Source organism: Mobula hypostoma, chromosome 3 (genome assembly GCF_963921235.1).
Source record: "Mobula hypostoma chromosome 3, sMobHyp1.1, whole genome shotgun sequence".
NCBI classification, from domain to species: domain Eukaryota; kingdom Metazoa; phylum Chordata; class Chondrichthyes; order Myliobatiformes; family Myliobatidae; genus Mobula; species Mobula hypostoma.
This window is the reverse complement of record NC_086099.1, coordinates 113,130,502-113,154,417: the sequence shown is the minus strand read 5'-3', so window position 1 is coordinate 113,154,417 and position 23,916 is coordinate 113,130,502. Positions and strand designations below refer to the sequence as shown.

General features: G+C 41.2%; 1 protein-coding gene across 2 annotated transcripts in view; it reads right to left on the bottom strand.

Annotated features, from left to right (window-relative positions):
- LOC134344195 (microtubule-associated protein 9-like) overlaps positions 1 to 23,916 on the bottom strand; it is a 286,314-nt gene that overhangs the window by 55,552 nt on the left and 206,846 nt on the right. For both annotated transcript variants that reach the window (XM_063043605.1, XM_063043604.1), the window contains one exon: positions 6,341 to 6,476. In XM_063043605.1, coding sequence (XP_062899675.1) covers positions 6,341 to 6,476 — 136 coding nt within the window. The remainder of the gene's footprint in view (positions 1 to 6,340; positions 6,477 to 23,916) is intronic.

Below are 23,916 nucleotides of genomic sequence, written 5' to 3'. Positions count from 1 at the left end.
TCATCCTCTTCTAAAACTCCACAACGTGTTGTATCTTTGGATGCTGAAAAGGCATTCGACCGAGTCGAATGGAAATATTTATTCGATGTTTTAGAGAAATTTGGCTTTGGTGTTAATTTTAATAATTGGATTAAAATGATATATAAAGCCCCGATTGCGACTGTTGTCACTAACAATCGTAGGTCTCCTTTTTTTCAGCTTTCACAGGGGACAAGGCAAGGCTGTCCATTAAGTCCTTTGTTGTTTGATTTAATATTAGAACCCCTTGCTATTGCTTTTCGTGAGGCCAAAAATATCCATGGGATCTTTGTGAATGAGGTCTCTCCTTATGCTGATGATTTATTGGTTTATATATCTAACCCTAACGAATCCATTCCTGCCTTGCTAAAATTATTTAATGAATTTGGAGGTTTTTCAGGATATAAAATAAATTTGAGTAAAAGTGAATTGTTTCCTTTAAATGATTCTGTCTCTATACATGATAATACTCCTTTTAAAGTTTCAGACTTTTAGATATTTAGATATTATAATTACCAAAAAATATAAGGATCTTTATAAAGCTAATTTTGTTCCCTTAGTAGACTCTATGAAGTATTTATTTAGTAGATGGAGTCCACTTACATTTTCACTTGTTGGTCGTATTCATATAGTTAAAATAATGATTTTACCAAAATTTTTATATTTATTTCAGAATATTCCTGTTTTTTTGACTAGGAAGTTTTTTGATTGGATTGATTCTATTATTTTATCTTTTATTTGGAATAAAAACAGACCAAGAATTAGTAAATGTCATTTACAAAAATTGAAAAAGGATGGAGGTCTTGCTTTGCCCAATTTTAGAATGTATTATTGGGCTGTTAATCTGCGATATGTCATTTTGGTTATACTGGGTTGATAAGAGTGATCGGCCAATTTGGGTAGACCTGGAGCTGAAAGTTGTAAAACAGTTTTATTTAACCTCATTATTGGGAGTTCCTTTACCTATGCAATTAGGTAAAGTTGTTAATTTAAACCTATATCCTGTGATTAAGTACTCTTTAAAAAAATTGTGGAACTGGAACCAAATTTGTAATCTTAAAAAATTTAAACTTTGTAGTTTAATTTACCGAAATTACTTTAAGCCTTCTTTGAGTGATCCAATTTTTTTACTTTGGAAAAATAAAGGTATTAATTTTTTGGATTTATTTAAAGATAGATTGATGTCTTTTGAATAATTAATTGATAAATATTCTCTTTCATACTCACTTTCTGCAATACCTTCAAGTTAGATATTTTTCACAAAAACATTTAAGTAATTTCCCTTACATATTGGAGGCTGACCTGTTAGATACTATTATGAGTATGAATCCTTTGATTAAGGGCTCTATTGGAAGAATTTATAATTATTACAATGGGATAAGCATCCTTTATCTAAGATTAAACAGGATTGGGAAAAGAAAATTAAGTTGACTTTTATGATGGAGGATTGGATGCGGATATTGAAGTTGGTTAACTCTTCAATTTGTGCTAGCCATTCATTGATTCAATTTAAAATTGTACATCGTTATCATTTGACAAAGGAGACACTAGCTAAAATCTTTCCTAATGTTGATAGTCATTGTGATAGATGTAAAACTGAGATAGCTACACTGACACATATGTTTTGGTCTTGTTCTATATTGGAACAGTTCTGGAAGTCTGTTTTCTCAACAATTTCTAAAGCACTTAAAATTAATTTACAACCTAATAAATTAACTGTGCTCTTTGGAATAGTTCCTCAAAATATTCATAGTATTTCTGTGTCTGACCAATATGTTATTGCATTTGTTACATTGATAGCTAGGAGGGCCATTTTGTTGAAGTGGAAGGATACAGCAGCTCCTACTTTGTCTCAAGTGATGCTATGTCTAAGTTCGGAGAAAATTAGAAGTCGAACCTTTGAACCTTTATTTGATTTTGAGAAAAGATGGGGCTCATTTGCTCGTTATTATCATTTGAGTTAATTGATACTATTTCCACAATCAAATTGTAAATTTTTTTATTTTTTTTTTTAGTATATTTTTTCTTGTTGGCCATTTGATGTTTATTTTTAGAAGCTTTTTGTATGACGCACGCTCCGCGGTTGTACACCTAATGGGTTCTCTTCTTTTTCCCCCCTCACTTTTCTGCTTAGTAGGTTTTTTTTAAAAATCACAAAATTTGTTTTCAATCTTTAAGATAATGGTTTTTTTGAGGCATTGTAAGTGTTGTTACTTCGATGTAGTCATGTTATTTTTCCTGTATATACAATGAAGAGATTTGAAAAGAAAGGAAAGGATTTGAAGGAGGTTCACGAAACATTCAGGGATTGAAAGGCTTATCATGTGAAGAGCTTTTGATAGCTTTGGACCTGTGCTCACTGGAATTCAGAAAAATAGGGGGGAGGGGAATATCATTGTAACCTATCAAATGTTGCAAGGCCTTGATAGAGTAGATGTGGAGAGGATGTTTCCATTTAGAATGAAGGAGGAATTTCTTCAGCCAGAGAGTGGTGAATCTGTGGAATTCATTGCTACAGTTGACTGTGGAGACCAAGTCATTGAGTATGTTTAAAGCAAAGGTTGATAAGTTCTTGATTAGTTCAGGCATGAAGAGATAGAGAGGAGGCAGGAGATTGGGGCCGAGATGGAAAATGGATCAGCCTTGATGAAATGTCAGAGCAGACTCGATGGGCCAAATAGCCTAAATCTGCTCACATACAGTGCCTATAAGATGTATTCACCTCCCCTGGCCCCAGAAGTTTATTTTATTGTTTTACAACATTGAATCAGTGGCTTTCTTTGACATTTTTTGACACTGATCAACAGAAAACGACCTATTCATGGCAAAGTAAAAACAGCTCTCTACAAAGTGATCTAAGTTAATTAGAAATGTAACACAAGATGATTGATCGACCAAGTATTTAACCCCTTCAAGTCAGTATTTACTAGATACACCTTTGGTGTACTGCAGCAACTACAGTCATGAGTCTGTGTGGATAGGTCTATCAGCTTTGCACATCTGGACACTGCAATTCTTCCCCATTCTTCCTTACAAAACTGCTCAAGCTCTGTCAGATTGCATGGGAAGCGAATGAACAGCCCTTTTGAATTGAATTGACTTTATTTCTTACATCCTTCACATGAGTAAAAATCTTTACGTTATGACTAAATGTGCAATCATAGTAATTTATAATAAATAAAACAGTCAATGTATTATAAAGTAACAGAAATACATTCAAATCAGCACAAATTAATCAGTCTGATGGCTTGGTGGAAGGAGCTGTCCCAGAGACTATTGGTCCCGGCTTTTATGCTGTGGTACCATTTCCCCGATGGTAGCAGCTGGAACAGTTTGTGGTTGGGGTGACTCAGGTCCCCAATGATCCTTCGGGCCTTTTTTCACATCTGCCTTTATAAATGTCCTGAATCATGTGAAGTTCACAACTACAGCTACGCTGGGCTGTCCACACCCCTCTCTGCAGAGTCTTGCGATTAAGGGAGGTGCAGTTCCCATACCAGGCAGTGGTGCAGCCAGTCAGAATGCTCTCAATTGTTCCCCTGTAGAAATTTCTTAGGATTTGGGGGCCCATACCGAACTTCAAATGTCTGAGGTGAAAGAGGTGCTGTTGTGACTTTTTCCACCACACAGCTGGTGTGTACAGTCCATATGAGGTCCCCGGTGATGTAGGTGCCAAGGAAATTGAAGCTGTTTACCCTCTGAATCCCAGATTCATTGATGTCAATAGGGGTTAGCCCATCTCCATTCTTCCTGTAATCCACAACCAGCTCCTTTGTTTTTGCGACATTGAGGGAGAGGTTGTTTTCTTGACACCACTGTGTCAGAAAGATGACTTCTTCCTCGTTATTGTCTAAGACTAGGCCTTTCAAGTCCAGCTACAAATTCTCAATTGGACTGAGGTGTGGGTTCTGACTTGGCCACCCCAAGACATTGACTTTGTTGTTTTTAAGCCATTCCTGTGCAGCTTTAGCTTTATGCTTGGTCACTGTCTTGCTGGAAAACAAATCTTCTTCCAAGTTGCAGTTCTCTTGCAGATTCCATCAGGTTTTCCTCGAAGATTTTTCTGTATTTTGCTGCATTCATTTTACCCTCTACCTTCACAAGTCTTCCAGGGCCTGCTGCAGTGAAGCATTCCCACAGCATGATGCAGCCACCACTATGCTTCTCAGTAGGGATAGTGTGTTTTTGATGATGTGCAGTGTTTGGCTAACATCAAACAGCATTCAGACTAATGGCCACAAAGCTCAATTTTTGTTTCATCAGACCATAAAACCTTCTTCCAGCTGACTTCAGAGTCTCCTAAATTTCTGCTAGCAAACTCTAGTCAAGAGTTCATGAGCTTTTTTTTAACAGCAGCATTCTCTTGGCCACTCTCCCATAACACTGTGACCGGGTAACAGTTGTCATATGAGCACTCTCTCCCACCTCAGCCACTGAAGCTTCTAACTCCTTCACAGTTGTCATAGGTCTCTTGCTGGCCTCCCTCACTAGTCCCCTTTTGCAGTCACTCAGCTTGAGGATGACCTGCTACAGGCAGATTTACAATTGTGCCACATTCTTTCCATTTCTTAATGATTGACTTAACTGTATTCCAAGGGATATTCAGTGAATTGGATATCTTCTTGTATCCATCTCCTGACTTGTGCTTTTCAATAACCTTTTCACAGTGTTACTTGGAGTGTTCTTTTGACTTCATGGTACAGCTTTTGCTAGAATACTGACTCACTAGCAGTTGGACCTTCCAGATATAGGTGTATTTTTACCACAACCAATTGAATCACCCTGACTGCACACAGGTCTCCAAAAACAGATCTCCATTTAACTGATTACGTGACTCCAGGAGAATTATGTGACCTGTGTGTTGTCAGGAGAGTTGGAAAATCTACTGCTGTGGGCCCAAAGACCCGAGATCTCTGCAATCTTTGGGTACAGAGCTTGGAAAAACAGACTTTTAACATTGTAAACCAGCGAGTTGTTGTTACATCTCCCCACTTGCTGGGAAAATAGAGACACTTCCCCTTTTCTTACTATGGAGAGAAAGAACCTGTGGTATGTTGAATACCGGATGAAACGTGAAGTCTTTGTGGCAACTGCAAGTTTGTGTCATTGCTATTGTTTTGCTCATGTTTGAGTGCTCGGTGGCAGTAGTGATGCTTGCTTTTTTTTGGCCGGTAGGGGTGGGGGGGGGCGGGGAGGGGATTGTTGCTCGCTTCCGCGCGGAAGTGGAGAGTTGGGGACACGTTGGGGTTCTCATGTTTAACTGTTGTTCATTCTTTGGGGCACTTCTGTTTCCATGTGTAACTTTCAGCTATATTGGCTTGTATATATCTAAGGGAAATCCCGTACCACTGCCACCGAAATCAGTTTCAAACATTAACCATCAGCCAGCACACACAGTATGTTTTACCAAGTACACTTCATAGATATTACTAAGTCTATGAAATTAATATGTTCAATACAGAAAAAGGGAATGGAAAAGGCGCCAGACTTATCAAAGTTCAATTTCTTCATGCACACGTTGGAGCTCAGGACCCTCTTCGGGACCACCCGGAGTGATGGACCTGAGCTTTCCCACACATCCATTGTCCTCACGGTCTCTCCTCTGACTCCCCGCCAAAAGCCCCTGGTTCCCAGTCAGATGAGACAGCATGTCACCCCAAGAAATAACATGGACACGCATTGGTTAATACAGATAGCAGAGGTACCATTAGCCAAAGAAAATTTCTAGTTAGAGTCTTTCTCAGCATTTAACACAACATAGAAGCCATTTTAATCCACATACACAGCAGTTTAAAAGATTATGTTAAATTTAAAATGGCTTGTTATGTTAAAGAAGAAACCCCGTACACATGTATGTTTGCGAAGAAAAAGCATTTCAGGATGCATACATTTCACTGACATTAAATTGAACCTTTGAACTTCTAAAAGCAATTGGCTGCACCAGTGATGATTTGGTATGTCATGAGTACTTATGCAATCAATGTATCTTAAGGCCAATATTAATCAACCTGGCTGCTTTGACATTAGGCAGAAACTCACTGCAGCAAAGCACATAATTGGCTTACAGGTGCTTGGGATCATGAAGGCAATATCAATGGAAATGTTTCTTTACAATTAATAAGACATTTTTCACTAAATATTAGGATCATGATTTTTGCCATGAGCATTAGATGAATCATTATAAATGTACACTGTGGGTATTAATTATTAATAACATTCAAATTGATTCAGATCCACAAGCTTAATCTTGGTTTTCAATTATTTAAACAAATACACCGAGTAGAAGTTTCAAAATTCTCCTAAGTATACTCCAAAATCTTACCAGCCACTTCTTATACACAAGCGCTGCCATCTCTTCTCTCTCACATTTTGTATATTCTTCTTCCCTTTTCTTTTTCTGCTGAACCTTTGTAATTTCTATCATCCTTTGCTTCATTATCATTTCTTTCTCTTCATTCCTACATAAACATTAAAATAGTCATATTTGTCAGTAGCAAGTTATGCAAATATAAAAATCATTTAAGTCATGTTAAGTGGTGCTAGAAAATTTGTGAACCCTGCAGAATTCTTTATTTCTGCATAAATGACCTAAAATGTAATCAGATCTTCACACAAGTCCTAAAACTAGATAAAGAGAACCCAATTAAATACAAAAAATTATACTTGTTCACTCATTTAGAGGAAAAAATGATCCAATATGACATGTATTTGTTGAAAAAGTATGTGAACCTTTGCTTTCAGTAACTGGTATAACCACCCTTGTACAGTAATAAATTTAACCAAATGTTTCTAGTAACTGTTGATCCAGAAGGACAAGAACAGCAGATACCTGGGACCACCACCACTTGGAAATCCCCCTCCAAGTCAATCACCATCCTGACTTGGAAACACATTGCCATTCCTTCCTTGTCACTGGGTCAAACTCCCTTCCAAACAGCACTGTGGGTGTACCTACACCTCAGGGACTGCAGCAGTTCAAGAAGGTAGCTCATCACCACCTTCTCAAGGGCAAGTAGGGATGGGCAATAAATGCTGGCTTAGCTGTCAATGCCCACATCCCATAAATGAATAAGTTTAAAAAACATCCTGCACATCAGCTTGGAAAAATTTCAGATCACAAGGCAATCAGACATCGAAGTAAAATTAGGCCATTTAGCTTAGACTTTGCTCTGCCATTCAATTATTGCTGATCATTTTTTCCCCCCTCCTCAACCCCACTCCCTGGTCTTCTCCCCATAACCTTTGACATCATGTCCAATCAAGAACCTAGCAAGCTCTGCCTTAATACACCCAACAACCTGGCCTCCACTGTTGCCTGTGATAATAATTCCACAAATTCACCACCTTCGGCTAAAGAAATTTCTTTGTATCTCTGTTTTAAAATGGATACCCCTCTATCCTGAGGCTATGCCTTCTTGTTCTAGACTCCCCTATGGGAAATATCCTTTCCACATCTACTCTGCCTAGGCCTTTAAACATTTGCAAAGTTTCAATGAGAGCCCCCCTCATCCTTTTAAATTATAGTGAGTACAGACCCAGAGCCATCAACCATTCCTTGTATGATAATCCTTTCATTCCCAGAATCATCCTTGTGAACCTCCTCTGAACCCTCTCCAGTGCCAGCACATTTTTTCTTAGATAATGAGCCCAAAAACTGTTCACAATACTCAAGGTGTGGCCTCACCAGGGTCTTATAAACCCTCAGAATCACATCCTTACTCTTGTATTCTCAACATCTTGAAATGAATGCTAACATGGCATTTGCCTTCCTCACCACTGACCCTATCTGCAAGGTAACCTTTAGGCTGTTCTGTACAAGGACTCTAAAGTCCCTTTTCATCTCTGATTTTTGGATTTCACCCCCCCCCCCCACCACCATTTAGAAAATAGTCTGCTCATTTATTTTTACTAACAAGTGCAGGTCCATGCATTTTCCAACATTGTATTTCATTTGCCACTCTTGCCCATTCTCCTAATCTGTCCAAGTCCTTCTGGAGCCTGTTTCCTCAACACTACCTGCCCCTCCACCAATCTTCATATCACCTGCAAACTTGGAACCAAGTCATTGATATACAGCATAAAAATTGTCCCAACACTGACCCCTGCAGAACACTAGTTACTTGGCTGCCAACCAGCAAAGGATCCTTTTATTCCTCCTGACAATCAGCCAATGCTCTAACCATGCTAATAACTTTCCTGTAATGCTATGGGCTCTTAACTTGGTAAGCAGCCTCGTGTGGCACCTTTTCAAAGGCCTTCTGAAAGTCCAAACATCCTTTATCTATCCTACTTGTAATCTTTTCAAAGAGTTCCTAAAGATACATCAGGCAGGATTTTCCCTGCTGACTTTATCCTATCACCTCATCCTTAACAATTGACTAACATCTTCCCAACCACTGAGGTTAGGCTAACTGGTCCATAATTTCCTTTCTGCTGCCTTCCTCCTTTCTTTAAGAGTGGAGTGACATTTGCAATTTTCCAGTCCTCTGACATCATGCCAGAATTGAATGATCTTTGAAAGATCATTATTAATGCTACCACAATCTCCAAGGCTACCCCTTTCAGAAACCTAGGGTGCAGTTCCTCTGGTCCGAGTGAGTTATGTGCCTTTAGGTTTTTCAGCTTTTGAGCACCTTCTCACTTGTAATAGTAAATGCACTCACTTCTCTTCCTTCACACTACAGCATTGGGCATACTCTAGCATCTTCCACAGAGAAGGCTGTACTTTAAAAAGTTTTTACTATCTACTTTGATATTGTTTGCTAGCTTGCTTTCATATTTCATCTTTTCCTTCCTAATGATTCTTTTAGTTGCTCTGTAGGGTTTTAAAAGCTTCCCAATCCTGTCTTCCCACTAATTTTTGCTTTGTTGTATGCCCCCTTTTACTTTACATTAGCTATGACTTCTGTTGGCAGCCATGGTTGCCATTTGAGTATTTCTTCATTTTTGGAATATTTATCTTGCACCTTCCTCATTTTTCCTAGAAACACCATTGCAGCTCTGCTGTCATCCCTTCCAATTTACTTTGGTCAATTCCTTTCTCATACTACAGTAATTTCCTTTATTCCTTTGTGCCATTCTTCCTTACAAAACGGTTTCAACTCAAATATTGGTGGGCTTCCTTGCATGATCTGCATGGTTCAGGTCCTTCCACAACATTTCTATAGGTTTAATGTGAGGACTTTGACTCAGCCATTTTCATCAACATCAATTTTCTTTTTACTCTTGTCTTTCAGATCATTGTCTTGTTGCATTATCCAACTTCTATTAAGCTTCAGGTGACAGACTACCACCCTGAGATTCTCCGTATAATGTCTTGCTACAATTTTGAATTCATTGTTCCTCAACAATTGTAAGCTGTCCAGGCCCTCAGGCAGCAAAGCATCCCCAAATCATGAAGTTCCTTCCACCATGTTTTTTTGCAATTCAAATGTTTATTATTTATTCTTATTTTACAAAGCAGCACATCATAGAACAGATACAGTACAGCATATTTACACAGCCATCCCATGACAGGAAAACAAGTAAAACTTAGAAACAGAAAGTTCTAATTTAAGTTTAAATTAACATACAACCAAAATTGATCCCACACGTCTTGCACTTTTCCCTCACTGTTAATTCTTCCCAACATGTGTTCATATGATGAAATCTTAATCATTTCTCCAGTCTATTCCTACACAGCAGGACATCTGGGTTTTTTCCAGTTTTGCAATATAATTCTTGCAGCTGTGATGAGACCCACCTTTAAAATAGTGAACTTGTCATTGTTTACATTAGATTAGATTGAGAACATTCCGTCCTCTTATTGTCATTTAGAAATGCGTACATGCATTAAGAAATGATACAATGTTTCTCCAGAGTGATATCACAACAGGACAAACCAAAGACCAACACTGACAGAACCACATAATAACATAGTTACAGCAGTGCAAAGTAATACCATAATTTGATGAAGAACAAACCATAAAAGTCTTAAAGTCCCCAAGTCGATCGACTCCAGAGTCCCCGATAACAGGTAGCAAAAGGGAGAAACTCCCTGCCATAAATCTCCAGGTACTGTCAACTTGCCAATGCCTTGGAAGCAGCCGATCACAGCTGACACCGAGTCCGTCCATCCGAAAACTTTGAGCCTCCGACCAGCCCCTCCGATACAGCCTCCTGAGTGCCATCCTCTGCTGAGCGCCTTCGGCCTCGCCCCGGCCACTGAAACAAGCAAAGCTGAGAATTTGGGGCCTTCTGCTCCAGACATTCCAGTTACCACATTAGATTATGAAGACATGCAGTCCTCTTTTATTGTCATTTAGTAATGCATGCATTAAAAAAAAGATACAATATTTCCTTTGGTGTGATATCACAAAGCACAGGACAGACCAAGACTGAAAAAACTAACAAAACCACATAAATATAACATATAGTTACAACAGTGCAACATAACTTGATGAAGAACAGTCCATGGCACAGTAAAAAGTTCAAAGTCCCTCAAAAATCCCACATCTCATGCAGATGGGAGAAGGAAGAGAAACTCTCCCTGCCATGCCTGACCACAGTCCACCTCTGAGTCATCAAAAACTTCGAGCCTCCGATCAGCTCTCCGACAGACAGTACCGAGCACCATCTCGATCCAAATGATTCGACCTCAATTTCAGTTGCCAACAGCAGGCAAAGCTGGGAATTTTGAGGCCTTCCCTCCAAAAGATTCTTGATCACACAGTAACAGCAGCAAACCTGCATTGCAGAAATTTCTCCAGATGTTCTTCTGTGCTTTTACATCTGTCTCCATCAAATCAGAATTGTCCACAGCCTCTATTTAACAGATACAATATCATTTTCACCAGAGGGCTGCTCTCTCCCTCCTGCCACATAGTAGCAGTGGCAGGGAAGCATGTATTTCAGAAGTTTCTCCAGATGTTCCTCCATACTCTCACATCTGTCTCCATCAAATCAGAATTGTGCACGGTACCCTACTTGACAGATTACAGATATCATTCACTGGAGAGGCCACACATGCTGCCATCTCCTCCTCCTAGGTATCATTGTCCTATCAGCCAGGAGACAAAGCTGTGGGCACAAGGGCAGTGTGGAACCTGACCAACTCCCCAACAAATCAAGAACTTTACACCAAAATGGCCAAAACATTGAATACTCCCAAATCATGTGAAAATATGTGCCCACCTTGTTTTTACATTTCCAGCATAAATTTCTAGTTAGTACACAGATATTATTGGATACCATCTTATATTGGATAAATTTCCCTCTCACTTCCCTAATATGACTACCCACATTTGACAAAATGTTTGACCACTCATTATCTTCAATATCGCTTCCAAGATCCTTCTGCCATACTGCTTTGAGATTGTTACACAATTCACCTACAGCATGCTTGGACATTTTATAAAACACTGATGCTTTATGAACTCTGTGGTAATGTAAAGTATTCAGATAAAGGGTTACTTTATGGGTCACCATTCTTAAATATGCCACTAATGCAATGTCTTATTTGCAAATATCACTATGCTTCACAGGTGGGAGGAGGTTTGTGTTGTTAGACACTGCTATGTTTTGAGGAAAAAGGCAATGTGTATTTCTGCCAAAAAGTTCAACTTTTTTTCCTCATCTGTCCACAGAACATTGTCCCAGAAACATTGTAGAACATCCAAGAGGTCTTTTGCAAACTTGAGACATGTAGAAATGTTTTTTTTTTGGAGAGCAGTAGTTTCCTCTGAGGTGTTCTTCCATGAACACCATTCTTTTTCAGTGTTTTTCTTATTGTGGATACATGAAAAGAGACTTTAGCAAATTCTGGATATCTCTGCAGGCCTTTTGCTGTTATTCTTGGGTGATTTTTCACCTCCAGCATTGCACATTGTGCTCTTGGTGTGATCATTGCAGAATGCCCACTCCTAGGGCGAGTAGCAACAGTACTGAATTTCCTCTATTTGTAGACAATTTCTCTTACTGTGGACTGATGAACATTCAAGTCTATAGAGATGCTTTTGTAGCCTTTTCCAGCTTCATATATCTCCACAATTCTAAGGTCAAAAGTTATTTTGTTCAAGGCATGGTGCACATAAACAGCTATTTCTTGAAAAGAACAGGCTCTGTCAGTAACCTCACTTTTCTTTTTATATAAATATAGGGCAGGGCACCTCTACAATCTACACCTCCAATCTCATCTCATTGATTGGAACACTCGACTATAAATAACTTTTGTAGAAGGCATTATCCCAAAGGTTTACATGCTTTTTCCAACAAATTCATGTAATATTGGATCATTTTTCTCAATAAATAAACAAAGTATAAAGTTCACAAACTTTCTAGCACCACTGTAGAACTGGGGAGGGGCAGCAGATGATGGCACCAGATGACACTTCAATCTCATCTGCAGAAACAGCTTAATTTATACCGCTAATGTATTTTTTCCTTTTTAAAAGGTGGATGGGGTTATGTCCGTGCCCTTGAGCTGCAGCTACACTCAAACTGCAGCTCTTTACAGTGATGGTTCCCAATCCTGAGGCTTACCAACCGCCCATTTGTTGATATCCCAACATGCCTCTGGGATGCTAAGACTTTGCAGCCTTGGATGGGCTGAATTTTGGCTGATGTCACTAACTGAAGCACATGGGAGAAAATAGAACATCTTAAACAGCAGATCATCTGTCAGAGGTCTCTGTACCCAGTGAATTACTCTCTCAATGGTGGGGAAAGTTTGCTGTCAATGATTAAATCAGAGTACTTGGGGGGGGGGGGGGAAGCAACATTGGAATCAGCTTTTGTTTTGTTTGTCTTACCTCTTGCTGTGTTACACCTCCCTGCCCCTTTATTAGGGAGAGAGAAAGCCTGTCAGGTTGTCAGGTGAATGATTAGATCTCGTCATACCACAGATCATGGTCTCTCTTGGGGTTTTTGCTATTGCTTGCTTGGTGGGTGGTGAGTGCCAATGATTTTTCGTGGACCAAGTGGGGGAAGAGTGAGAGATGGTTGATACTTGTTGCTGCTTGTGCATAGGGGGTAGAGGGGGTTTCGGGCTTCTAACATTTTTTTTCCACTGTCACTCATTCTTTGGGGTACCCTTCTGTTTCCGTAGATGTCTGTGGAGCAAGAATTTCAGTTTATATATTGTATACATTCTTTGATATTAAATAAAAATATTGAACTATGCAGAGCAATATTGAGACTACACGAATACCTGCCCAGGTAATAAGCTGAAAAAATATCTTCAGAATGTGATTCAGTGATCATGGTGCATTTGACATAGAAAATAGGAAAGGAAAAGACCTTCAAGAGAATAATCTGATTCTAACTGCTTTACTAATTAGATTATGAGAACACTGTCCTCTTTTATTGCCATTTAGAAGTGCATACATGCATTAGGAAATGATACAATGTTTCTCTGGAGTGATATCACAGAAAACAGGACAAACCAAAGACTAACACTGACAGAAACACATTATAACATACAGTTACAGCAGTGCAGAGCAATACCATAATTTGAAGAACAAACCATGGGCACGGTAAATAAAGTCTGAGTCGATTGACTCCCGAGTCCCCGATAGCAGGCAGCAAAAGGGAGAAGCTCCCTGCCATAAACCTCCTGGCATCGTCAACTTGCCAATGCCTTGGAAGCAGCCGACTATAGCTAACACTGAGTCCATCTGTCCGAAAACTTTAAGCTTCTGACCAGCCTCTCTGATACAACCTCCCAAGCACCATCCTCCACTGAGCGCTTTCGACCTCGCCCCAGCCACTGAAACAAGCAAAGCCGAGGATTTTGGTGCCTTCTGCTCTGGAGATTCCAGTTACCGCACAGTAGCAGCGGCAGCAAAGTGGGCATTTCAGAAGTTTTCCAGATGTTCCTCTGTACTCTCATGTCCGTCTCCATCAAATCAGAATTGTGCACAGTCCCCTACTGGACAGCTAATAGACATCACCACCTTAGTGGCTGCATGCTCTGCCATCACACCACCATCTTCTACTACATTAGTTCATTTGGTTTTATTCTACAAGAAATATTCTAGTTTTATCTATTCTTCCTACATCTTTTCTGCTAATGTAAAGAAACACATTTACTCTTTCCTAGTTCTGATGAAGGGTCTCAACAGGTAAAACATTAACCATTTCTCTTTTCACACAAATTCATAAGAGTGTTTCCAGCATTTTCTATTTTTACATACAATTTCTAGCATCTATAATTTATCAAATTCATACTCTCTCCCAAGAATCCTTTCATGCATTTAGATCTATACTTTGAATTGAGAATCAATTTACCTGCTGAAAAGCATGCCTGAAGATACTATGGCATTACTTGAAAGATGCTCAAAAGAAGCACTCACCCAGAGATTTAGACTCATTTATCACTGGAATGTTAGTGAAATGTATTATTTACATTAACAACCAACACAGCTTAGGGATGTGCTGTAGGCAATTTACAATATAGCCACACATTTCAGCACAAACATAACATGCCCATAATGTACAGTTTACAAACAGAAGACCAAAACCCTATGACAACTTTGTTTTCTCCTGAAAGGCAGGCTTACATACTATTCCATAAATACAAGAGATCCTGCAGATGCTGAAAATCTAGAGTAACATACACAAAATGCTAGAGGAACAAAGCTGGTCACAAGAGTTGGTATTTTAGGCCACTCATCATGACCCAAGATCATCAAAGTATGCAGATTCAAAAGCCAATTTTACTTTCTTTTAGCCAAATGGCAAAAATCAGGCAACCAGTCCAACTCAAAAATGCAGTTACCCAAACACAAATTCAGTAATCCAAGATCTTGAATGTATAAATAAAATCCAGAAATAGCATGCAATAAGCAGACACTTTAAAAAAAACATAGAAAAGACAAAAAAAAAATATAGATATATATACCAGAGGCTCACACTACTTACAAGATCCCACTTTAAGGCTGAACAAATTCAGGTAGAGGAAGTAGGGTTTAAATATGCAGGTGTTAATTGGGAACATGTGCAGTCAATGATTGATAACAAGAGAGTCCAATCAGTTCTAAGCAAAACTTTTAGGGAACTGTGTCTGCCCTGCTGGTCAATTCCAGAATAGACCAGTGTCCTAACACAATCTAATCTTGTGAACCAGCCTCCCATGTCAAAGGATTTGTAATGCAGATAAAGTCAAATGCCTTTCCTTCATCAAAGTTCTTCGTAACCTCATTAATAACTATAATATTGGTTAACGAGATGGGTCCAATCATGCATAAAGCTAAGACAACTATGCTTAATCAGGCCCTGTCATCCAAATACTTATATAAAATACCCTTTCAAACAGCTTCCAATTATTTAACCATGATTGATGTCAGGCTCACCAGCCTGTAACTCCCTGGCCTTTTTGTTAGAGTCTTTCTTGAACAAGTGAGCAACATCAGCTATCCTTCAATCTTCTGTAACCTCACCCAAAGCTAAAGTCAGTTTAAATATTGCTGCCAGAATTATTTAACCTCAATATCAACAAGGCAAAGGATACCGTTACAAACTTCAAGAGAGCTTGTACCACTCACACCCCTCTTTACATCAGTAGCATAGAAGTGTGAGCTGTACAAATTGTCACAGTCACAGATTTGGCAGCGTAGCAGATATGGCAATTGCGCTCGTGAATATGCACATGTCAGCTGATTATTATTTCATTGTGATGGTATTTAACTCCATTCCTTGTATCGTAGCGCTTGTCAAGACTTGAACAAAGCACAGCAATGTTTCGCTGCCTGCTTGCATTCGGCCTTGCCTGGGAAATTGGACTGGCGAGTCAACTGACTCTGAAGACTAGCGGTATTCGTTTTTTATTTAGTCATTCATTTCAGCCGCAGTGTTGGCTTTGTTTTCCATTTGACAGTTTTAATTACTGCCCTGTTTGGCCTGGTGTTCATTGTTTTCTTTTCCCTCTAACTCTGTTCGTATTAAAGTCTGTGAACTATCAACCCGCTTCAGTGTCTCTTGAAACAAGAGAAAATATGCAGATGCTGGAAATCCGAGCAACACACACAAAATGCTGGAGGAACTCAGTACGCCAGGCAGCATCTATGGAAACAAAGTGCAGTCGATGTTTTGGGCTGGAACCCTTCAGCAGAACTGGAGAAAAAAGAACTGAGAAGTGGATTTGAAAGGTGGGGAAAGGGGAGAGAGAAACACCAGGCAATAGGTGAAACTTGGAGGGAGAGGGACGAAGCCAAAAGCAAGGAAGTTGATTGGTGAAAGAGACAGTAGGCCATGGAAGAAAGGAAAAAAAAGAAAGCACTAGAGGGAGGTGGAGGGGCAGGTAAGGAGATAACATGAGAAAAGAACAAGGGGAAGAGAAATGATGAAGGGGGTGCATTACTGGAAGTTTGAGAAATCGATGTTCATGCCATCAGTTTGGAGGCTACCCAAACAGAATATAAGGTGCTGTACTTCCAACCTAATGGTGGCTTTATCCTGACAGTGGAGGAGGCCATGGATGGACATATCGGAATGGGAATGGGAATGGGAAGTGGAATTAAAACGGGTGACCACTGGGAGATCCCGCTTGTTCTGGCGGACAGAGTTTAAGTGCTTGGTGAAGCGGTCTCTCAATCTACTTTGGGTCTCACTGATATACAAGAGGCCACACTGGGAGCACTGAACACAGTACATGACCCTAACAGACTCACAGGTGAAGTGTTGCATCACCTGGGACACTGAATGGTAGTGAGGGCAGGTGTTGCACTTATCCTTGCTAGCGGAACAAGTGCCAGGAGTGAGATCAGTGGGGAGAGAGTCACGTAGGGAGCAATTCCTGCGGAAAGGAGAAAGTGGGGGGGATGGAAAGATGTGCTTTGTGGTGGGATCCATTCGGAGGTGGCGTAAATTTTGGAGAATTATCTGCTGGATGCAGAGGATGGCGGGTGGGTGGTAGGTGAGGACAAGAGCAACCCTAACCCTAGTAGTGTGGCAGGAGGATATGGTTCAAATCTACTACTCAGCTTCGGCTCCTTGGCCCGAAATGTCAACTGTACTTTTTTCCATAGTTGCTGCCTGGCCTGATGAGTTCCTCCAGCAAAATGCTCCAGCAAAAGTGTGTGTTGCTTAGTGTCTCTCACTCCATACTTGAGCCATATCCAAACGTAGTGACAGCCAGTCTCAACCACACAAAGATGGAAGCAGCAGAGAGAGAGAGCAGTTGACATTGGCCCTGAGGTTCACTGGACAGGTAGGGGACAAGCAACAGGCAACAGAATCTATTCTGAGTGAAGTTACGGAAGCAGTGAGGCAGATAATCTCATGCTGACAAGGCCAGTCTCATCTGGAGGAACAGGTAGGTATCATCCCTAGCCGCAACAGTTAAATAGCTCATATTGGAAAATGCAAATGCATGCATTGTATTTTCTATGTATTACAGTATTTACTCAACAGTATTTACTCAAATGCACACATTGTATTTTCTATATTTACTATGTAACCACTGCTAGCTCAATAGAAGGTATTCACTATGTAGCCATGACTTTTGACCTGTTCACTATTAATTCATGAAGAGAACTAGAATGAAACCAAGTAGAAAGATAACGGTGGTGAGTAAGGTGATGAAATATGTGGCAGTATGTCAACGCAAGACTAATTAAGAAATAACTGTGGTTAGGGATGAGAAGCCATAGGGTCTAAAATGTAAACTAGGACATAATTAAATTGGGGAGTAAGACAATAGTGGAAAGTCGAGAGCGGATATATTGATGATATGTAATCACAGGCCGACTGGATATGATAATGTAGCTAAGATAGGAACTTGCTATAAAAAAATGCTGTATACAAGCCTCGACAGGCAGTCAGCTACTAGTTTTCTGATTGTCTCAGCTTTGATTTGCAAATTAAAGTTTAAAACGTCTTGACGGGTTTTCTGCATCTCCTTGTCGTTTGTGAGAAACGAGAAACCACGACAAAACTGGCGTCACGAACAGGATCGGATAGAGACCCACGGGGAAGGGAACGGCAGATTGAGACGCTTCCCAGTCCCTCGGGGATCCTCACGGGGCTAACAGAATTAAGGGTGCACCCAAAGAACAAAGGTGAGCACTTTTTGCGATAATTCGGACTAAGAATTCTGTTGGTTTTGGGGGGTCTTGGGGACTCAGAAGTGTGAAGCAACTGCCGAAGGGTCTCTCCGATCCAAAGAATCTGGCAGAATTGGGGATAAAAGGAGGCTCAGAGGATTAATCAAGAGCACGGCAGTGGGGGTAAGTATGAATAAAGTAATAGTAAGTAAGAAAATTCCACATGGTGTTGGTAAGTCCCTGTGGATACCACTTTGCACAAAACGAAGGTCTGAACAGGCAGGGAAGGAGAATTAAAAATCTTCATGAATACCACCTTAAGAAGTGTAAGGGTCTGCATAGGCGAGGTGTAAAAGGAAAAGGTTCTGTGGATACCGCCCTAAGTAGGAGTCTGCACGGGCAGAACGTAATAAGAGATAAAGATAGTTTAATAGATAATTCAGATGCTGGTGAGATAAACCATAAGGCTAGGCATAGAAATAGAGTTAGAGAAGTAGTATTATTAAATAGGCAAGTCATGAGATTCTAAAAATACCATAATAGAAAAAGGAAAAAGAGAACAACATGACAGAAAACAACAGGAATTCTGCAGATGCTGGAAATTCAAGCAACACACATCAAAGTTGCTGGTGAACGCAGCAGGCCAGGCAGCATCTATAGGAAGAGGTACAGTCGACGTTTCAGGCCGAGACCCTTCGTCAGGAATAACTGAAGGAAGAGTTAGTAAGAGAAGAGAAGAGATTCTCCTCTTAGTAACTCTTCCTTCAGTTAGTCCTGATGAAGGGTCTCGGCCTGAAACGTCGACTATACCTCTTCCTAGAGATGCTGCCTGGCCTGCTGCGTTCACCAGCAACTTTGACAACATGACAGAGAAAGGAACAGCAGTAGAAATATTGAGCAGAAAATTCCCGGTGTGTCAAGGGAAGATCGCGGAAATTTCAGAAAAATGGGAAAAAAGAACTAAAAAACTGGTCACGAAATGGCCAAGAGAAGGAACGTTTGATGTAAGCTTATGTGAGGAAATGGAAGCACTAATTAAAAATCACAAACCCAAAGATAAATCTAAGAAAAGAAAGAAAAAAAGGGAACAAGAAATGGAAGTGTTAAAACTCTTTAGGATGGAGGGAGAAAGGTTAAGAAAGATGGGAAGTATATTAATAGCAAGTGAAAAAGACACTGAGAAACGAAAGGAGCAGTCTGATAAAGAAAAGGAAAAGCATAACAGGGAGCCGGCTTCGGCTCTATACCCAGACCTGAAAGACGTAGAAAAACCTCCTCCCTATTATGAGAAAGAAACCCTTAAGCAGTGTCCGATGATAACAGGAAGAGTGGATCTAAATGGAGAAATTAAAGTCTGGGATACCGAGGTGGAAAGAAAGAATCACGAAAAGGAGCAGAGAAACTACGGAAGGTAATAGAAGAAGACAGGGCAAAGATAGAACAGGAGAAAAGGGAAATAGAAGAAGAGATCAGAGGGTTACAGGAATTAAGAGCGAAAAGGGATGAAGAGAAATCTTTGTTATATGGGCACGGAACTGAACAGGCCAGAGCAGAAGGTGACTTGTCGGGAGAGCAAGAGTTAAGTAGCGAAAGAGAGGGTGCGAGAGAGTGTAGGTAGAGGATAGGAGATAGAAGCTTTGAAGGGGAAGAAGAGAGAGTGAAAAGGCAGATATTAGAAACAGAGGGAGAGATTAGGAAATTACAGCGGAGACTGAATTTCCAAGGGGAGTTTGAGGATTTCACATGGGCCCAAGCAAATGCTAGCTCAAGGCAGAAAGGAAGAACTCCATGAGGAGGCCAAGGGAGAAAGGAAACCCAGGAAAGAATCATGTGGCAGCCAGAAAAAATGTGCTCAGAAACAGATGGTGAGTCAGGCGAGGAGGAGAGTCAGGAGATGTGGGAAAGGAAAGGAAGAATTATGCAGTTGTTAGTAAAAGGATTCGGACAAGTACAGTATATTCCTTGGGGATCCCAGGACCTGGAAGGGCTGAAAAGCACCCTGCCCAGCCTACATGAGGGTGCAGGGAAGTGGATTAGGGCCTTTGAGGAAGAAACCATGGGACGAATGTTGGCTATGGGAGACCTGAAGGCGCTGCTGATAAGGCTGATGGGAACCTCCAAACTACAAGAGCTGATGGAAGTGGCTGGCATACAGAATGCGGACAGCACACTGATTGACGGGGCCAGATTTGACACAGTGAGGCAGAGGGTATGGGGGGCCCTCAGGGAGCTCTATCCACCCAAAATGGACCCCAAAACCATGAAAGGGGATCCACTGGGAGACACTGAAAATCCAGCAGCCTGCATAGAAAATCGGTTGAAAAGGTGGAGACTGGAAACTGAACAAGAGGTGGAAGGCAACCCGTTTATGACTTGGATGTTCCGAAATACTGTTTTGGATGCAATGCCTCCCCAAGTTAAGTCTAAACTTGAGGAAGTGGTTGGACTGATGTCAATGACCCCACAGGAATTCAGGGACCACATAGTCCATGCGGTCGAAAAATATCGAAAAGACAAACGAAAGATGACTGAGCAGCAAGAAGAAGTGCAAAGAAAGCTGATACAAATGCAGCTTGAAGAACTTAAAAAGAAGGAAAAAGAAAAAGGCAAGAAGATGTTGCCAGCAGTGACCGATTTGAGCACAGCCGTTGAAATGAATGAAATGCCATTATATGGAGGGACCGGTCGTGCCGTAAGACAGAGCCCAGAAAACCCCATGCCAATAATAAACGTCTTTGGGGGAGCTTTTCTGCAAATACCCTATCAGGGACAGGATAAATTTAAACAGCAGCCCAGACAGGACTGGAAATCCCAAGGAGGGGGGCAGAGAGGTTATGGGCAGGAAGGGCCAGTAAGGAAACAAGGGGAAAGAGAGATACAGAGACTGTGCTGGGGATGTAACCGGCCAGGATACATGAGAAGAGACTGCCCACTTAAGCCATGGGCCGTCACGTACCAGCGAGAACTAATGAGATGGGAACCACAGTCTGGCCAAGGACCAGTCCCCACAGGGCCGAGTGGACCCGTGAACCCCTATGCAAGACATTAGGGGTGCCCAGAGAACCCAGGTGGGAAGGGACACTACCCAGTGATAACAAGAGAGGCAGAGGAGGAACCCATTGTTCAGGTTGTGTTAGAGGGGCAGCTGACACCAATGATGACAGATACTGGAGCCACGTATACTTGCGTACAGCCGCAGTATGCCCCTTCACCTTCCCATGTCGGGAAAATTTATTAAGACTGTAGGGTTCTCGGGAAAAACACAGTTGACACAATGTACAGCTCCAGTGAGATTAAGGATGGGCAGCAAAGGAATAGTTTTGCCGATATTAGTGTCCAAAGGAACTCTGATGAATTTGCTAGGCAGAGATGCCCTATTAAAACTAGAATTAAAATTAGAATGTACCAGAAGTGGGTTGAGTGTGGAAAGAGTAAATGCTCAATTACTAGTGCGGGAAATCAAGAAAGCTAATGTCTTTTGGATAGGAGACATAGAAGATCAGATCTGGGAAACCTGGGAAAAATGGAAAAAGGGTGTGCAGGCTGTAGCACCCAAATCTGAGTTACATTGCACAGGGATTTTTGACGAAACTCAGAACAAAGAGCTAGAGGAGAGATGGCACAAGGAGGCAGGCAACCGGCAGCACCTAAGAGGAGAAGCTATAATAATTGGGAGACAAGAGGCAGCCCTGCAAGTCAGGTGGAATACCTTCTTGGAGAAATGGTACAGGATACTGGAAGCTGAGCCCCACATAACGCTGCTGGTAAATGAAGGACATCCATCCAAAGATCTAGGACCCTTAGTAAAGCACGCTGGAACCGTAGCGGTGTGGAGGAAAATTATGCCACAGGTGTGGATATCAGGAGACAACAACTATTTTAAAATAGAGGTAGATATAGATATAGTAGGAACAACAAAGGAGGTTGAAGTAACTCCCCAACCACGCCTGACGTTATTGGGAAAGGAGGAAGGCCAGCAGAGAGTTAACAGGCTGGCTAGGTTACCATCTATTCTGTGGTCACAACATGACACGGATGTAGGGAGAATAAGAACAGCCAGTCTGGTAGAAATAAAGCTGAATAAGGGAGCAATTCCACCCAGGAGACCACAATATCCCTTGAAACCAGAGGCAGAAGAGGGAATAGCGCCAACGATACAGGGGCTACTGGAGGCAGGAGTACTCAAAAGGACACATAGCCCATGTAATACCCCACTGTTACCTGTCCTTAAAGCGGATAAATCTAAATGGAGACTGGTGCATGACTTGCGAGCGGTGAATGAGGTAGTGGAGGACTGGCCAGTGGTAGTTCCCAACCCACACATGCTCTTGACTAACGTTCCACCAGAGGCAGACTATCTTTCAGTGATTGATTTGTGTTCGGCTTTTTTCAGTGTTCCCCTGGCAGATCAGTGTCAGTACCTATTTGCATTTACATACAGAGACAACCGGTATACCTACACTAGAATGCCGCAAGGATTTAAACATTCACCACTCGTATTTAATCAAGTGTTAAAGGCGGACCTAGAGGGCATATTGTTGGAAAGTATATTGATACAGTATGTGGATGATTTGTTGATTTGCTCCGAAAGTGAGGGACAGTGTGAACAGGATACCATAACCCTTTTAGAGAGACTGGTGCATGGAGGGCATAAGGTATCTAGAAAGAAGCTGCAATTTTGCAAGCAACATGTAGAATACCTAGGTATAGTGATATCCAAGGGAGCGAAGGCAATAGCGCCGGATCAAATTGAGGCTATAACTAAAGCTTCCAAGCCCCAGACCGTGAGAGAGATGATGATGTTTCTGGGACTGACAGGATATAGTTCAGTTTGGATTGGGGAATATGCTGAAATTGTAACGCCACTAAGGAAAATAATGAAGGTAGCAGGTCATACAAGCTTGAGGAGTAATCTACAGTGGAATGGGGAGGCGGAAGTGGCTTTCAATACTATAAAGCAGGAATTGCAGTCAGCCCCAGCATTAGCTTTGCCTGACTACGAGAAGGCCTTTCATCTGTACGTATCCAACCGACAGGAAGTTTTATGCCACGGCAGTTCTAATGCAGGAGACTGGCACAGGTAAAGCAAAGCAACTGATAGCATACTACAGTGCGAAACTGGATGAGGTGGCTCAGGGGTACCCACCTTGTTACCAGGGATTGGCGGCACTATACTGTGCATATGAAAAGACATCATCCATAACCATGGGCTATCCTGTGATTCTGTACACACACCACAAGGTAGCAGAATTACTGGAAAGAGGGAAATTTGTGTTGACACCAGCCAGGATAGCAGCATATCAGATGCTACTGACATTTCCAGATATAACTATACAGAGATGCACCACCAGTAGCATAGCTGATTATGTCCCTTTAGGGTATGAAGGAGAACCCCATGATTGTGTAGGGAAAACAATGACATTTGCTAAATTGAGAGCAGATTCACGATCAGAACTGTTAGAGGACGAAGATAAAAAGGTCCTGTTCGTAGATGGCTCTTGTTACACGGATCACGATGGGAATCACACAGGGTTCTCAGTAGTGCAACAGGATCAGGCAGACTTCAAGGTCATCAGAATAGAGGCATGTCCCCAACCATGCTCCGCCCAGCTAGCGGAAATCAGAGCTTTGACGGCAGCATGTGAAATGATGGAAGGAGAGAAAGTAGATATCTATACAGATTCAGCATATGCTCATGGAGTGTGTCATTTGTTTGGGGCGGTGTGGAAACAGAGAGGTTTTAAAAAGAGCAATGGAGATCCCATACAGCACTGTCAGCAGATTTTAGATCTAATAAAAGCACTGATGAAACCTAAAGCACTGGCTATAGTAAAATGCCAGGCACATAAAAAAGGAAACGATGCAGTAACAAAGGGAA